Source organism: Anoplopoma fimbria, chromosome 20 (genome assembly GCF_027596085.1).
Source record: "Anoplopoma fimbria isolate UVic2021 breed Golden Eagle Sablefish chromosome 20, Afim_UVic_2022, whole genome shotgun sequence".
In the NCBI taxonomy this organism is placed as follows: Eukaryota; Metazoa; Chordata; class Actinopteri; order Perciformes; family Anoplopomatidae; genus Anoplopoma; species Anoplopoma fimbria.
This window is the reverse complement of record NC_072468.1, coordinates 4,910,560-4,925,187: the sequence shown is the minus strand read 5'-3', so window position 1 is coordinate 4,925,187 and position 14,628 is coordinate 4,910,560. Positions and strand designations below refer to the sequence as shown.

The 14,628-nt window shown below is 38.8% G+C and overlaps 1 protein-coding gene across 4 annotated transcripts in view; it reads left to right on the top strand.

The window, feature by feature from the left end:
• dnah5 (dynein, axonemal, heavy chain 5) overlaps positions 1–14,628 on the top strand; it is an 85,791-nt gene that overhangs the window by 31,907 nt on the left and 39,256 nt on the right. For all 4 annotated transcript variants that reach the window (XM_054620965.1, XM_054620964.1, XM_054620966.1 and 1 more), the window contains exons 43-59: positions 1–195; positions 809–943; positions 2,973–3,080; positions 4,277–4,430; positions 4,697–4,843; positions 6,228–6,469; positions 6,774–6,950; positions 7,539–7,743; positions 7,966–8,108; positions 9,090–9,224; positions 9,543–9,665; positions 9,933–10,146; positions 10,404–10,627; positions 11,716–11,914; positions 12,032–12,204; positions 12,688–12,818; positions 13,967–14,120. In XM_054620965.1, the coding sequence (XP_054476940.1) occupies positions 1–195; positions 809–943; positions 2,973–3,080; positions 4,277–4,430; positions 4,697–4,843; positions 6,228–6,469; positions 6,774–6,950; positions 7,539–7,743; positions 7,966–8,108; positions 9,090–9,224; positions 9,543–9,665; positions 9,933–10,146; positions 10,404–10,627; positions 11,716–11,914; positions 12,032–12,204; positions 12,688–12,818; positions 13,967–14,120 (2,859 nt within the window). The remainder of the gene's footprint in view (positions 196–808; positions 944–2,972; positions 3,081–4,276; positions 4,431–4,696; positions 4,844–6,227; positions 6,470–6,773; positions 6,951–7,538; positions 7,744–7,965; positions 8,109–9,089; positions 9,225–9,542; positions 9,666–9,932; positions 10,147–10,403; positions 10,628–11,715; positions 11,915–12,031; positions 12,205–12,687; positions 12,819–13,966; positions 14,121–14,628) is intronic.

Here is a 14,628-nt window from a genome sequence, read left to right as displayed (position 1 = left end):
AACCCAGGTTATGCAGGACGCCAGGAGCTTCCTGAGAACCTGAAGATCAACTTCCGCTCCGTGGCCATGATGGTTCCTGATCGTCAGATCATCATCAGGGTAAAACTGGCAAGTTGTGGGTTTATAGACAACATGGAGCTGGCCCGCAAGTTCTTCACTCTTTACAAGCTGTGTGAGGAGCAACTCTCCAAACAGGTAAAATAATGGATGAGATCTGAGAGCAATTGTGACACTTTACTTTCTTGTTGAAATCATTACAGAATGTATACTTTTTCATTTGTTGTCAGAGTTTAGGCTTCGCTAACTTCTTACCACCTTTAGTGGTATTTAATGATAAAACCAAGCCTTTGGTCACTTAGCCTCAAGGGAATCACAGGGCTTATAATGGCATCAAATAGTGGAACCTGTGCTTTGTCATGCAGGTACACATATGAAATTTTGACGAACATTTTCCTTGATGAAGAGTTACAGATTGGCATAATGATTAAATACTGGAAGTACGTTTGCAGAGCCTTTATATATGTTTAGTAAATAATGTAAGATTTCTTAGTCACTATTAGTGCATAAAGCTTAAAAAAATGTTGTCTGTTTCATCTAAAATGTAATTATTGGATTGTAGTCAAGTTACTTGTAAGACTGTCATTTACATTATTATTTTTAATTTGCAGTGATGATTATTGAAAAACTTGTAAATGCTTGTTACAGAGGCTTTAAACTGTAGTAGAAAACATGAAGAGGCAGTTTTACACAGCTGTCTGCAAACAAATGATGATCATTTACATCTAAATTGCTAATTGTGGTTGTCTAGGTTCACTATGATTTTGGCCTACGGAACATCCTGTCAGTGCTGCGAACCCTCGGAGCAGCCAAGCGTGCCAACCCCAGTGACACAGAGTCCACCATCGTCATGAGGGTCCTCAGGGACATGAATCTATCCAAGTTGGTCAGTCTAGAATAGAATACAGTCATAGGTGCAAACTCGTCACCTTTCGCCGTTTTTGATCCAAAATAGGTCATTTGTGTGATTCGTGTAGATCTGCAATAAAAATAAATTGGGGGGGGGGGGGGGGGGGGGGGGGGTCCTCCAAGTAATCTGCGAACGCAAGCTGTCATGAATCTAATATTTTTTTCAAGCTTGTTCGTTTGGCCAACCCATGTCATCATGACACGCAAGCTTTTTTTCGAGTCTTCGGGTCTTTTCGATATGGAAGGTAGCTGCCTCGATGCCGGTCTATTCGAGGTGTATTACAGGTGATAGACAGGTGTAAGGTGGTAATAGACAGGTGTATTACAAGTGACGTAATAGACAGGTGTATTACAGTGTAATAGACAGGTGTAACAGGTGAGTAACAGGTGTATTACAGGTGACGTAATAGACAGGTGTATTACAGGTGACATAATAGACAGGTGTATTACAGGTGACATAATAGACAGGTGTATTACAGGTGACGTAATAGACAGGTGTATTACAGGTGACATAATAGACAGGTGTATTACAGGTGACGTAATAGACAGGTGTATTTACGTAATAGACAGGTGGTGACGTAATAGACAGGTGTATTACAAGACATGTCTTTCGGGTGAAGGCATTTTCAAAAACCGTTGGTTTACGAGACAGGTGTATTACAGGTGACGTAATAGACAGGTAGGTTGCGTCAGGTGACGTAATAGACAGGTGCGGCAGGTGATGTAATTTTTAAGATAGCATTGACGGTAACGTGTGACGTTGGTACGCTGCAAGAACGTTAGGCTATCTAACGTAGCCTAACGTGCTAATGTTAGACAGTTGGCTGACAGACGCCTCGCAAATCACATCAACCATTATTGCTGGTTACAATAACGGTGTTATCGGATAGTACAGTGTCTATTTCTCGGTAACTTTTGAAAAATCTAAGCGAAAAACGCGAAAAATGTACATTTACATAAAAGACACGGCCGTCAGCGGAGTTTGGTCCGGAGTTTAGCTGCTAATAAGTTACATATAACGTTAACATGCTGATATGAATTATATGGTGTGTCTGTAGAACATGAGTTGTTGTCAACATAAACAATTAATTGTTGTTTACTTTGCACATGAACATATTTGGGCCAAATAACCCACTGTGTATGTAGTGACGTGCGGTGAGGTTCGTGGCTGGTGAGGCACTGACTCTTTCAGAGTCAGATTTACAAATTTATAAACCCAATAGAGTAGCTTAAATCACCATTAAATTGTCAGCTTGCACATTGACAGCACCCTGAGGGTTTCTACCTTTTCCCATTATAATTTTATATGTTAAATCGCAGAGACTATAACATCAGCTAGATTGAAGTTGAAAACCATCCAAGCTGAATAGCCGCAGCTTATTTGTGTTTTACTGGAATAACATTGAAGCATATGAATATATATATATATATATATTTAAAAATATATATTCCCCGGGGAGCATGCCCGGGACCCCCCTAGGGGGTTCGGATCCTTGTCACCTTTTTCATCCCTGATGAGTTTGCACCCCTGATACAATACAATACAATAGAGCAATGAATAGATAATCTTGATTTTTTTTATTTCTTTTGATGTATTTTCATCAGCAGAAAATATTAGTAAAAAAATAATACAATTAATGTACAGTACCAGTCAAAGTTTAGACATACCTTCTCATTCAATGGTTTTTCTTTATTTTTATTTTTATTTTTTTCTACATTGTAGATTAATATTGAAGACATCCAAACTATGAAGGAACACATATGGAATTATGTGGTAAACAAATAAATGCTCAACAAACCAGAATATGTTTTATATTTTAGATTCTTCAAAGTAGTTGAATGAGAAGGTGTGTCCAAACTTTTGACTGGTACTGTATTTAATACAAATCTATAGTCAGTAACCAAAGATAATAGCCAGACAGATTTAAGATGGATCATACTCAGTGTTTTATGTATGTTTTTTGATAACTTCTGTGACTATTTATACGGCTGTTTGTTTCCATTAGATCGATGAGGATGAGCCACTCTTCCTGAGCTTGATTGAGGACCTCTTCCCAGGCATCCAGCTTGATAAAGCAGGCTACCCTGAACTAGAGGCTGCCATCGACTTACAGGTAGGGGAGGGAGTGAGGGATTAGTTTGTCTATGTTTGCAATACATTAGGATACAGGAATTAATGAATAATGGGAGAGAGTGAAGAAGGACATAGGAAAAAGTGAACATAGGGTGAGAGAAAGAAATGACGAAGCTAAGTAAAAAGGGAAAAAAGACTGATGGACTGTGAGATCGCTATATCTTTCATGTCACTCTTAAACGCCTCCCGATATAGCACCCAAAAGAACACAAATGGTTTAATTTACCATTTGTCAAGGACCTAACCTTAGTAATTGTGGAAAACATAGTGCAGAGAAAATAGAGAGTAAAACATCAAATCTTTAAATTACAGCATTGTCGTGCATTATAGCCCTATCACTGCAGTACGCTTGTCAAAATAACTCGGCATATATCTGTTAGGGCTGAAGAAACCACAAAGGAAAGAGTCAAAAGTATGACTCAAGGACAGGACAGCTCCAATAAAACACGGTCTTCCCATGCTAACAGGTTTGGTAAACCGGAAGGCAGTGAGACCAAACAGATCCAAACACCAGAGGCCTATACTATGAAGCAGGGTTTGGTGTTAGTGAGGTAACTTCAGGGTTAAAAAAAATGTTTTGTGTGAGCGCGCTCATAGCCAGATTAAGAAACCCTGAGTTGATTTACCAAATTGATAACCAGCTTCGTACGACAACTTAGCGGGATCATGTTTGTTTGGGTTGGTTTAACCAGATTACTTAAAGATACCCGTGGTAGGTTGAACTCGCTTCGTAGTGCCCCAAGTAACTATAATCACTTAATTAATGCTGGAAAGCTAGACACAGAGGTACAAAGATGAACTGGTAACAGACAGGGAGTGAGCACAGACTAAAAGCTAAAGGAAGCGGAGGATAACAAGGCACAGGTTACCCTAATCAGAGCAGGGTAGGCAATCAAACATGCGGGAAACACACAGGGGAAATGGAGACTAGAGGAGAGGTGAGTATAAAATAAAACAGGAAACCAAGAATAACTAAATACAAAAAAACAATAGAAGCATAACCTAAGGTGCTTAACAGGATGTGACAGTATCTTCTTATGTGTAAAACTGTATATGATCCAAATTCAATACATTACAACACACTCTCCTTACAGTAAAATCCAGAACATGTCATACTTTGTATACTTAAATGCCAAGCATGGTAAATATATGTATACTGTAATTGTGCTCCCTCAGGTTGAGGATGCAGGTCTGATCATTCACCCGCCCTGGAAGCTGAAGGTCATCCAGCTGTTTGAGACTCAGAGAGTCCGACATGGCATGATGGCCCTGGGGCCCAGTGGGGCCGGAAAGACAACTTGCATACATACGCTGATGAGAGCTATGACAGGTAGGATTTTGTGCATGTTTAGTGACGTGTGTTTATCAAAAAAGACACAAACTTTTGATACATCGGCTGGTTGGAATCTGTGTAATAGAAAAAGAGCAACAAATCAAGAATGATTTTTTCTTCCTTCAGCCTCATCTAAACTTTAGACACCTCACAAATGTGTTGTTTTCGTGCATATTTTTGTTTGAACAAATTTGGCTTTTAGGAGATGCTTACCTTACAAATATAGGAGTAAATGTTTCTGTCAATGTCTTTTTTTCTCTCAGAGTGTGGTCAGCCTCACAAAGAGATGCGCATGAACCCAAAAGCCATCACAGCACCTCAAATGTTTGGTCGATTGGATGTGGCCACAAATGACTGGACTGACGGCATCTTTTCTACACTTTGGAGGAAAACACTGAGAGCCAAAAAAGGTCAGGTTGCTTACTCAACATTGGCTTCATATTGGAATTGAGCTGAGATTATATAAATATAGAATATAGAATTTAGAATATAAGCAATTTATTTATAAATTTCATAGAGTTCCAACTTATGTTAACAAAACAAGATTTTGGTGAAAATGAGAGTATTTTCATTTAAACAAACGTTTGGTGAGCATTTTCATTTTGTTGGCTAAAACCTAATATTTAAAAAGTTTGCCTTTTAGGCATGCTTCAAGATTGACCTGAATATCTTCAGATATCACAGGTGTGCTATAAGCTTAGCACAAGCTGTAATAACAACATCATATCTGATAAGTTAGCATAAGAGGAAGAGAGAAAACATGAGAGAGAGTCCTCAAATGATTAGAATTCTTGGTAATCTACGTAGGTTTTTTTTTCTTTGAGAACTTTGTAAAACCACAAGGCCACAAAACCAGTATTTTATTACTTTGCAGAGAAGACTCTTGGGAATTCCTTGCATCCATATTTCAAAGCAGCACCAACAGCTGTTTAATATTTCTGTTCAGTCCTAATCCTACACACTTCATTAAAATGTATGTGTGCATGGGTATGAATATACAGTACATGTGTTTGCTTTTATGCATCAAAATATACATCTAATGTATTCAGTGTAAGTTCTCATGCTTTAATGTATGTCTTTGAGCAGGATGCTATATGCTTTCTGTTCAAACTGTTCACTTGTTCAGTAGACAGGAATCCAGTATAGAAAAGAAGACAGTGTAGATTTGTGATAGGACAACAGACTGTATATACATTGTGATTCAACAGATGCAGCAACAGCATCCCAAGCCTGATCTATTTTAAGAACCTCTGTGTAGAAAAGCAGCTGGTGGCTCATGTGCATGAAAACAGTCATACTAGTATATTAGTAATACATTATTTTGACTTGCAACTGTGACTCCTTTGGTTAAAGACTTTAGGTCAGTGAAGTCAGAGCAAAATTAAACATCTGCATCGGACAAAACAAGCTAACTTATTAACTCATTAATGGCCAGCAGCTATACTGCCTGAATTTTCTAACAGCCTAAATAGAACAGTCTTGTGTGTTTTTGTTTTTTTTGTCATTATATCTTGTGGTATATTTGTATTGGCATTTTTTGTTTGTTTTCTTACTTTATAATATAATCACTAATGAATTTTAGTTGTGATGAAAACTCATGAAGTTGTTTATCATAGTGTTGAACCCATAGAAATAGAGTGAGAACAGAGCGGACATTAAACAGTTTGCCCCTGTCTTTTGACTAGTTCAAAAGAAATGGCGCTCAGCAATGTGCATTGACCATAGAGATAGAATGAGTAAGCACACTACATGTAGTATGAGTAAGACTAACAAAACCCCTGTTTTCTATCCCAGGGGAGCACATCTGGATAGTCCTGGATGGACCTGTCGATGCAATCTGGATTGAGAATTTAAACTCAGTTTTGGATGACAACAGAACTCTTACGCTGGCAAATGGAGACCGTATACCCATGGCACCCAACTGTAAAGTGGTTTTTGAGCCACATAACATAGACAATGCCTCTCCAGCCACTGTCTCACGCAACGGAATGGTGTTCATGAGCTCCTCTGTGCTCAACTGGAGCCCCATACTGGAGGTGAATTGATTAACTGATTTTATATGTTGTTTTTTCCCTACACAGAAATAGAAAATGGTGGTGCTTATTACGGTATTACAGTAGGTACCGGCAAAATAACATCTAGATCTGGATCTGCGGCACCCTGCGGCGCCTTGAGGACGAGCCAAGAATGCCGCAAGATCAATAGATTTACTTGTCTTGGTTCAGAAGGATGACATTTCTGCTGCATCTAGAAATAAACATCACACAACTGGGCTATGGTTTTGTGAACAGCACATACACACTTTGTTATAATATAATCTGGTGTGGTTTTTATTCTCAGGGCTGGTTGAAAAAACGCTTCCCTCAGGAAGCAGAGGTGCTGAGGGAACTCTTCTCTTCCTCCTTCTCTGAGCTGTACCGCTTCTGCGTGCAGTCACTGGAGTTCAAGATGGAAATGCTTGAGGCCTTTGTCATCATGCAGTGCATCAACATGCTGCAGGGACTCATACCACCAAAGGTAAGATTGCAACTGTTCTGAATTCCCATCCATGGGACAGAGTGCACTCAGACAGTACTTGCTGTACTTTTTAATGATTAAGAGGTTAGTTCATACTGTCAAAACAAAATGACTGCTGGAGATAAAACAGGAAGTTCACATAGAGGGTAAGCAATTTCAATTAATTGCTTTTCTAAGAAAAGGCCCATAGTGTTGGATGCTATTGGAAAGTCTTGAGTAGTAGATCTATGATCCATTGTACCTCTTTCTAGCCAAATCAAAACCACCAGCGAAGCTATGAAGTCCTAATCCTGTCCTTTGCATAATGAAAGTGTAAAACTATAGCAGAAATGGATTGTTCTGATCTTGTTCCTTTTTAAGGCCATTGGGGTTGTTAGCATCATTACAATAGCAGTACTGTTGATTAATAATAGTTTATTCTCCTGCGCTTTGTTACATGCTGTATAGGCTTGAACCCAGCAGTGTTATTCTTTATGTTTAAGGCAATAAACCTCGGTAAAGAGTGAGATTTTCTTTTCAATTTTGATGTGCTCTCCTTCTCTTTTAAATTTGTTAAGTCCTTGATCTAAAGTATATGTTACTCTGCAGGAGCAGTGTGGTGAGTTATCCAGAGAGCACTTGGAGCGGCTGTATGTCTTTGCTCTAATGTGGAGCACTGGCGCCTTACTGGAGCTGGATGACCGGAGGAAGATGGAGATCTGGCTCAGAGGGAGTGACAGTATCTGTCTAAACCTGCCAGACATCCCTCTTGATAGTGACGACACCATGTTTGACTACCATGTCACAGCAGATGGTATGCATGCTTTGATAAACAGATGTTATGTAGATTAGATGCCACGAATTATCGAAGCTGCTCCTTGATAAGCAGAAGCGTTAAGCCTCATGTTGTACTAAATGTCATAGCAGGTGTACGTTTATCAAATCGCACAGTGAAATATTTGAAGAGCACTTGAAAGCTTCACTGTCATATTTCTTGCCAATCTTTTTAATATATGCACATTTAATCTTTTTCAAGGTCAATGGGTCCACTGGAGCACCAGAGTGGAGGAGTACGTGTATCCGTCTGAATTCACCCCGGAGTACAGCTCCATCTTGGTCCCCAATGTGGACAATGTTAGAACAGATTTCCTAATTCAGACCATCGCTAAGCAGGGCAAGGTGAGGTTTGTTGAAATGAAACTGAAGTGTACTGGTGTATCTGTATACTGTCAGTCAAAAATGTTACGTTACTTTCATTAAGACTTGTTGTAATTTGAAGTTGATACTTGATGTGTTTCATTTTACACATGACCTTAAAAGGAACAAGAACATTTAGTACATGTCCCACTTCATAGAGAATTGTAAGGGCTTATGGTAAGGGTTTTAGATAGAGTTGCTCCCATTTAATCTCTTCTCTATTCGGTGTGTTATGCTTAATGTATTCCTGGATACAGCTGTGTAGACACACATGCACACACAGATCAATAACATGGCCTGATGCAGCACAGTGAAAAAAGCCCGTATTGAAATGGTAAATGGACTTGTACTTGTATACTGCTTTTCTAGTCTTACAACCACTCAAAGTGCTTTTACACTAAATGTCATCATTCACCCATTCACACCCATTCATACACTGATGGCAGGGGTTACCATGCAAGGGGCCACCTGCCCATCAGGACTCTAACTAATCATTCATACCCATTCACACACCAATGGCACAGCCTTCGGTAGCAATTTTGGGTTATGTGTCTTGCCCAAGGACACATCGACATGGTTTACCTGAGCCAGGGATCGAACCGCCCGTCCTCTGATTGGAGGACGATGCTGCGCTACCACTGTGCCACAGTCGCCCCCAAATATTTTAAATATTTAACAAAAAAAGTATTTTGGTCGATCCTCCGCTTAAGAGCTAAATGCTCCCCCATCTGGCATTCTGCAACATTATTCTGGTGCTGAGTCAAAATTGGAGATCAACACACAGCAAATATAGTTTCAGTCAACAGTTTAAATCTCCAGCTCAACAGAATAATTAACTTCCATTTCAGGTTGCAATTCAGTCATGTTGACATATCAAATTTCATTGAACTAACAATATATGTGCATATATTTTTCATACATAAAGCTTATCCTGACGTGTATGTACATTTGAAATTTCCCCAGGCTGTTCTGCTGATTGGAGAACAAGGAACCGCAAAGACTGTTATTTTAAAGGGCTACATGTCAAAGTATGATCCTGAGACCAACATAGGGAAGAGTCTCAATTTCTCTTCTGCCACCACACCACTCATGTTCCAGGTAAATCAGAACTGTCCGTTTTTTTATCCTTTTAATTAGTTTAGGTTTTACCTCCTTCTTTGCAGCTTCATCTGAAGATGGCTGTTAAATTGTTATGGATTATCATGGCCTTGTGAAGTAACATTGATTAATAATGTGCAGGCTAAGGGAAGCACTACTGTCTTTTTTCCTGTACATGGTTTAACCGCATATTGATCGAGCTGTTACTATGGATTCTTTCTGAGTGGAATTTACCAGAACTTTCCTTTTTGCTTTTTGCTCTCTTTTTCGTTACCATACATTTTCTATTTTTCTTTGCTCCCTATGTTTCTTTTTTAGAGAACAGTGGAGAGCTACGTGGATAAAAGGATGGGGACCACTTATGGACCTCCTGCTGGGAAGAAAATGTCAATTTTTATAGATGATATCAACATGCCTGTCATCAACGAATGGGGAGACCAGGTTAGGGATCATTTTAACAATAATGAATTGAAAAACTAAAATATTATTTTACTATCTACCTCAATTAAAAGTACATTTACAGTTTTGTAGAAAACGATAAATTAATTTCATGTCGTTTTGATTGATTCGATTTTAGATAAATCGAATCAGCCAGTGTAATGATCCAATTAAATAAACTGATGATAACAACAAATAAAAATGCTTACATAAACTTAAAACAAATAAACCTCCTCTTGATTTAAGCTAGCTTTTTCCCCTTCATCATAGGTGACTAATGAGATTGTAAGGCAGCTGATGGAGCAAAACGGGTTCTTCAATCTGGAGAAACCGGGAGAGTTCACAAATATTGTGGACGTTCAGTTTCTAGCAGCTATGATCCATCCAGGAGGAGGCCGTAATGACATCCCACAGAGACTGAAAAGGCAGTTCTCTATCTTTAACTGTACGCTGCCCTCCAATGCTTCCATTGACAAGATATTTGGTGAGTAAAAAGAGCGGGGAGGAATCATTATTGATATATGTATCGAATCACAACATTTGACTAATGTTAAAAAATGTGTTAGCAACTGATAAGGATTATACTACAGTGTGAACTAGAATACTACTAATATGAAAAATGTACAAATTTTCATGACCAATAGAGAATGTACTGTGTCCTATACTGTCCTTTTGTTAAAATGTATATGCTACGGTCACTTTCCCACCTTCAACTACCCCATCATTGACCCGATTGTACAGGTGTGATTGGTGAAGGTCACTTCTGTGCACGTCGCGGTTTTGTCGATGAGGTTCGAAGCACTGTACTTCGTTTGGTGTCTCTGACCCGTCGTCTCTGGCAGTTGACCAAGGTCAAGATGCTTCCAACTCCTGCAAAGTTCCACTACATCTTCAACCTGAGGGATCTGTCCAGGATCTGGCAAGGCATGCTCAATACTAACGCTGAGGTGGTCAACTCTGTCCAGGTAAGAGATTTTATTTTTTGACCTCATTTCTAAAATGTCACATAATTAAGAAAGATGGTTAACATGGCTGGGTTTCTACTGGTTAAAACCAATTTCTTGCAGACAGCAAAAGTATTGCTAAAGTATCTAAAATAATCCACTCAAAAGTTTAACTGACAATAAGACTACTATAAATATGTATTAACAAGTATTTCACTGCACAATCAATCCAAATGCAAAAAGGAGTGTTGCAGTGCTGTAACATACTTTCTCCCAGTAGTCTGGTTTCTTCTGTGCATGTAAACATAGCATAGAGAGAAGTAACGTAGTGTAGTGTGCTGGAGAGTACCATATAATAGACTAGATTAGTGCAGAGACTCTAGAGAATGCTCAAACCCTTACCTATGTGGTAGAGCTAATTTATGACTACATGTTTACAGTATTGGAGAGAGAGAGAGAGAGAGAAGTGTTTGTTGTTAGGGAAGCATAGAAAATCCTTGCATTGAAAGCTCAAATCTTGCTGATCTGGCCAACTCCCTGTTGGTTTGTGGCCTCACTGAATAATAGAGTACAATGAAATATATCTTATACTGTAGGCTATCAAAGGTTTAGGCTAACATGCTCTACCGCACTGCTGATGCAACAAACTTAACTCAGAAGAGTTAGAGTAGAATAAACTAAACCACTCGAACAGACTACAAGGGTGTTGGATATAAATTTATGTAACTTACCCAGCGTTTAATATAATAATGAGGTTGCTGTATGTGCAGAATTCCTACAGAAATCTAATCAATTTCTGGCTTAATGAAAGTCAGAGCAAGCAAATGATCCAGTGTGTCACTACTCATTATTCGCTCATCTTTTAACTTAGTCATTGAACTCATTCAATGATTCCATTAAAGAAAATAATCTTTCCTCCCCATCAATTCTATTTGTCATATTAGCCATAGTCTCTGTACCTTTAGTATGCAATGGAGCTGATTTATCTAACTCAGTAGCTGTCCTGCCGCCTTGTACTGGCTGACGGATTGAAGAGAGACATTTCCCAATAAAAGGTTTTAACTTGACTAACTTGAACAGAAGCAATAACACAAAAACATAATTTCCAGGTGTTGCTGGCATTGTGGAGGCATGAGTGTAGTCGTGTGATAGCCGACAGATTCACCATGCCTGAGGATGTTGAGTGGTTTGACCAGGCTTTGGCAAAGCTAGTAGAGGAGGAGCTTGTTGAGGAGCACAAGAACTTAGTGGCTTATGGACTGGACAGATACTTCGTCGACTTTCTACGAGACGCACCTGAAGCTACAGGTACCATCGATCAAAAAGACACAGCATTTTTAACATTTTAGCAGCGTTGTTTTTCTCTTTTAAAAAGATACATTTGTATTTTGATCATTTTAATGTTTAATTCTAATGTCTTCATAGGGGAAGAGCCAGAAGAATCTGACTTTGATTTGCCCAAAGTGTACGAGCCCATCGAATCGTTTGAGAGTTTAAAGGAGCGCCTGAACATGTTTCTTTGCCATTACAATGAGAGCATCAGGGGTACTGGCATGGACATGGTCTTCTTTCAGGATGCTATGATACATCTGGTCAAGGTAATCTGAAGATTTTTATAATTTAGCCATTAGTGTGTTTTTTTCTAATGTTGAGAAATGGTAATATTAGCAACAATATATATCACAAGTTTAGAATAGGACAACATCACTGTGAAAGGGTAGGTATATATCATTTAAATGTGAGTTAATAATACATACAAAATGTAATTTCACACAAGCAGCTAAATTCAAAACAAACTCTTTCAGCCTTCAGACACGGCCATCCCATTGCATGTCTCTTGCCCCCCTGGCTAATGTTTTTCAATGAATAGTCGAGCTCCATGCATTTGAAAGCCCTTAGATGTGCTCAGACAACCTAAAAGCCCCCAAATATCATACCAGTTTTGGTTAAGTGCAATTTAATTTGTGGAGCTTTTAAACATTTGCTTGATCCACTTGTTCTTTTCTGGTTTTCACACTTGCAATTTGCAACTGTTATTATGAATCATAGTTTCATGTTCATGTTTGGTTTTGTTTGTGTAGGTGTCGAGGATAATCCGAACACCTGGAGGTAATGCCTTGTTGGTGGGTGTTGGGGGTTCAGGCAAACAGAGCCTGACCAGGTTGGCCTCCTTCATAGCTGGATACAAGATATTCCAGATCACTCTCACACGGTAATGCTCCCATACAATAGTCACACACGTGCACACACACAAATACATCTGCCACATGAATTTGTTCATGGCTCATGACCTTTGAAGGATATCAATTTACTTCATCATCTAATACTCAATAAATCAATCCATGAGTGGATGTTTTCAGACTAAACTAAACTTTGCAGACCTAACCCTAGCATGCTTATCCATGTTACCCTGCAATGCAGTTATTTTCAATAGAGTACAAGTACCCTGTAACATGCAATGGCACTCATTTATATTCCAATTATGCTGTTGAGTTAGGGGCCTGCTATGTTGCATGAACAATGTCTTTTTGTTTTGAATTAGGATAAACTGTAAATAGCTTAGGTATGAAATCAAAATCACCCACTTGATTATCTTGATATCCTGTCTCAGTTGTGACATTTGAAAAAATCCATTATTTTTCATTCAGGAGCTGCAATTAGAACTAATTAGTTGCCGGGACAGGATACGTTCTGAAAGATGAGAGTTATTGTGTAATATCTTGTAGCTCTGGCCCCTTGTCAATTGAGTCTTCTCTATGAGACAATATTATTGTCTTTTCAGTGCAGTTGATAAGAAAAATGTTGCTTTGCTTTAACTGTGTCATTTTTCTCTGCTTGCTCTGACCTACACTGTCTGTCTCATTGTTCTTTTTCTCTCTCTGGTATCTCTCTCGCTCTCTTAACCTGTCAAATGTTTTCCTCCCTCAGTCCCTGTGTGCATTTGTCACCGTCAAATTTCCTATCTGCACTTTTCCTGACAGATTTTATTGTTGAGTATTAATATGAATGAGCCTCTGGACTTCATAGCCCTCTTTAGAGAATACAGGCCCTTTTTTTTATGTCTCTGCTTTTCCTCTTTTACTACACACAGACACGTTGCCTTTACTTGCACATCCAGTACAGTTATGTCTCTATTTTTCATGCAGACTGAATTCAACTCTCATTTTCTTGAACATTACTTTTTTATTTTCTTCATGACAACTATCCCATTGAAATACCATCACCCTGTTACTCTGTTGCTTTTCATACGGTTATCACCCTTGTCTTTATGCAATCAATTCTCTCTAATATTCTTTCACCCACTTGCATATTCTTCCTCTCTGAGTGGATATCTATTTAATGCATTCTGTTCTCTCCCAGCTCATACAACACAGCCAACCTGATGGATGACCTGAAGAGTTTGTACAGAACAGCTGGCCAACATGGCAAAGGCATCAGCTTCCTCTTTACTGACAACGAAATCAAAGACGAGTCCTTCCTCGAGTACATGAACAATGTCCTGTCATCTGGAGAGGTCAGGAGCACGCACATAGGAAAAAAAACACAACAACACATGCATGCTTGTTAAAAGTAATATAAACGTTTAAGTAATATGAACATTTAACAAGAAATTTTAAAGCAGCTTATGAGATTCTGCCTTCTGAGTAAAAATCTGCTCTCTTTGGTGCTGTATTGTTGTGCTGGCACACATGTTTTTACAGCAGTTTTGTTAATTAACACAAACACTTTATTATGACCAAAGCCTACTGTGTGTAGACAATGTAAGTATCTGATTCAGTGTAGCAGCTTTGACATCTAGTTTGTTAAGCACAAAAGCCTCAACGATACTTTTGTTGTGCTGCTGAAACTGACAGCTGGTATTCACACTTGAGTGAAACCTATTTCTCATGACTGTGATACCACGTCAGCGACGGCACAGACCATGAAAAGAGCAAACCATGTTGTCTGTATCTGGTTTTTGAGCAGTGCAATTTATCTCAATTCAGTCAAATTAAAGAGAAAATTGCATTTTCCCTGTCAGC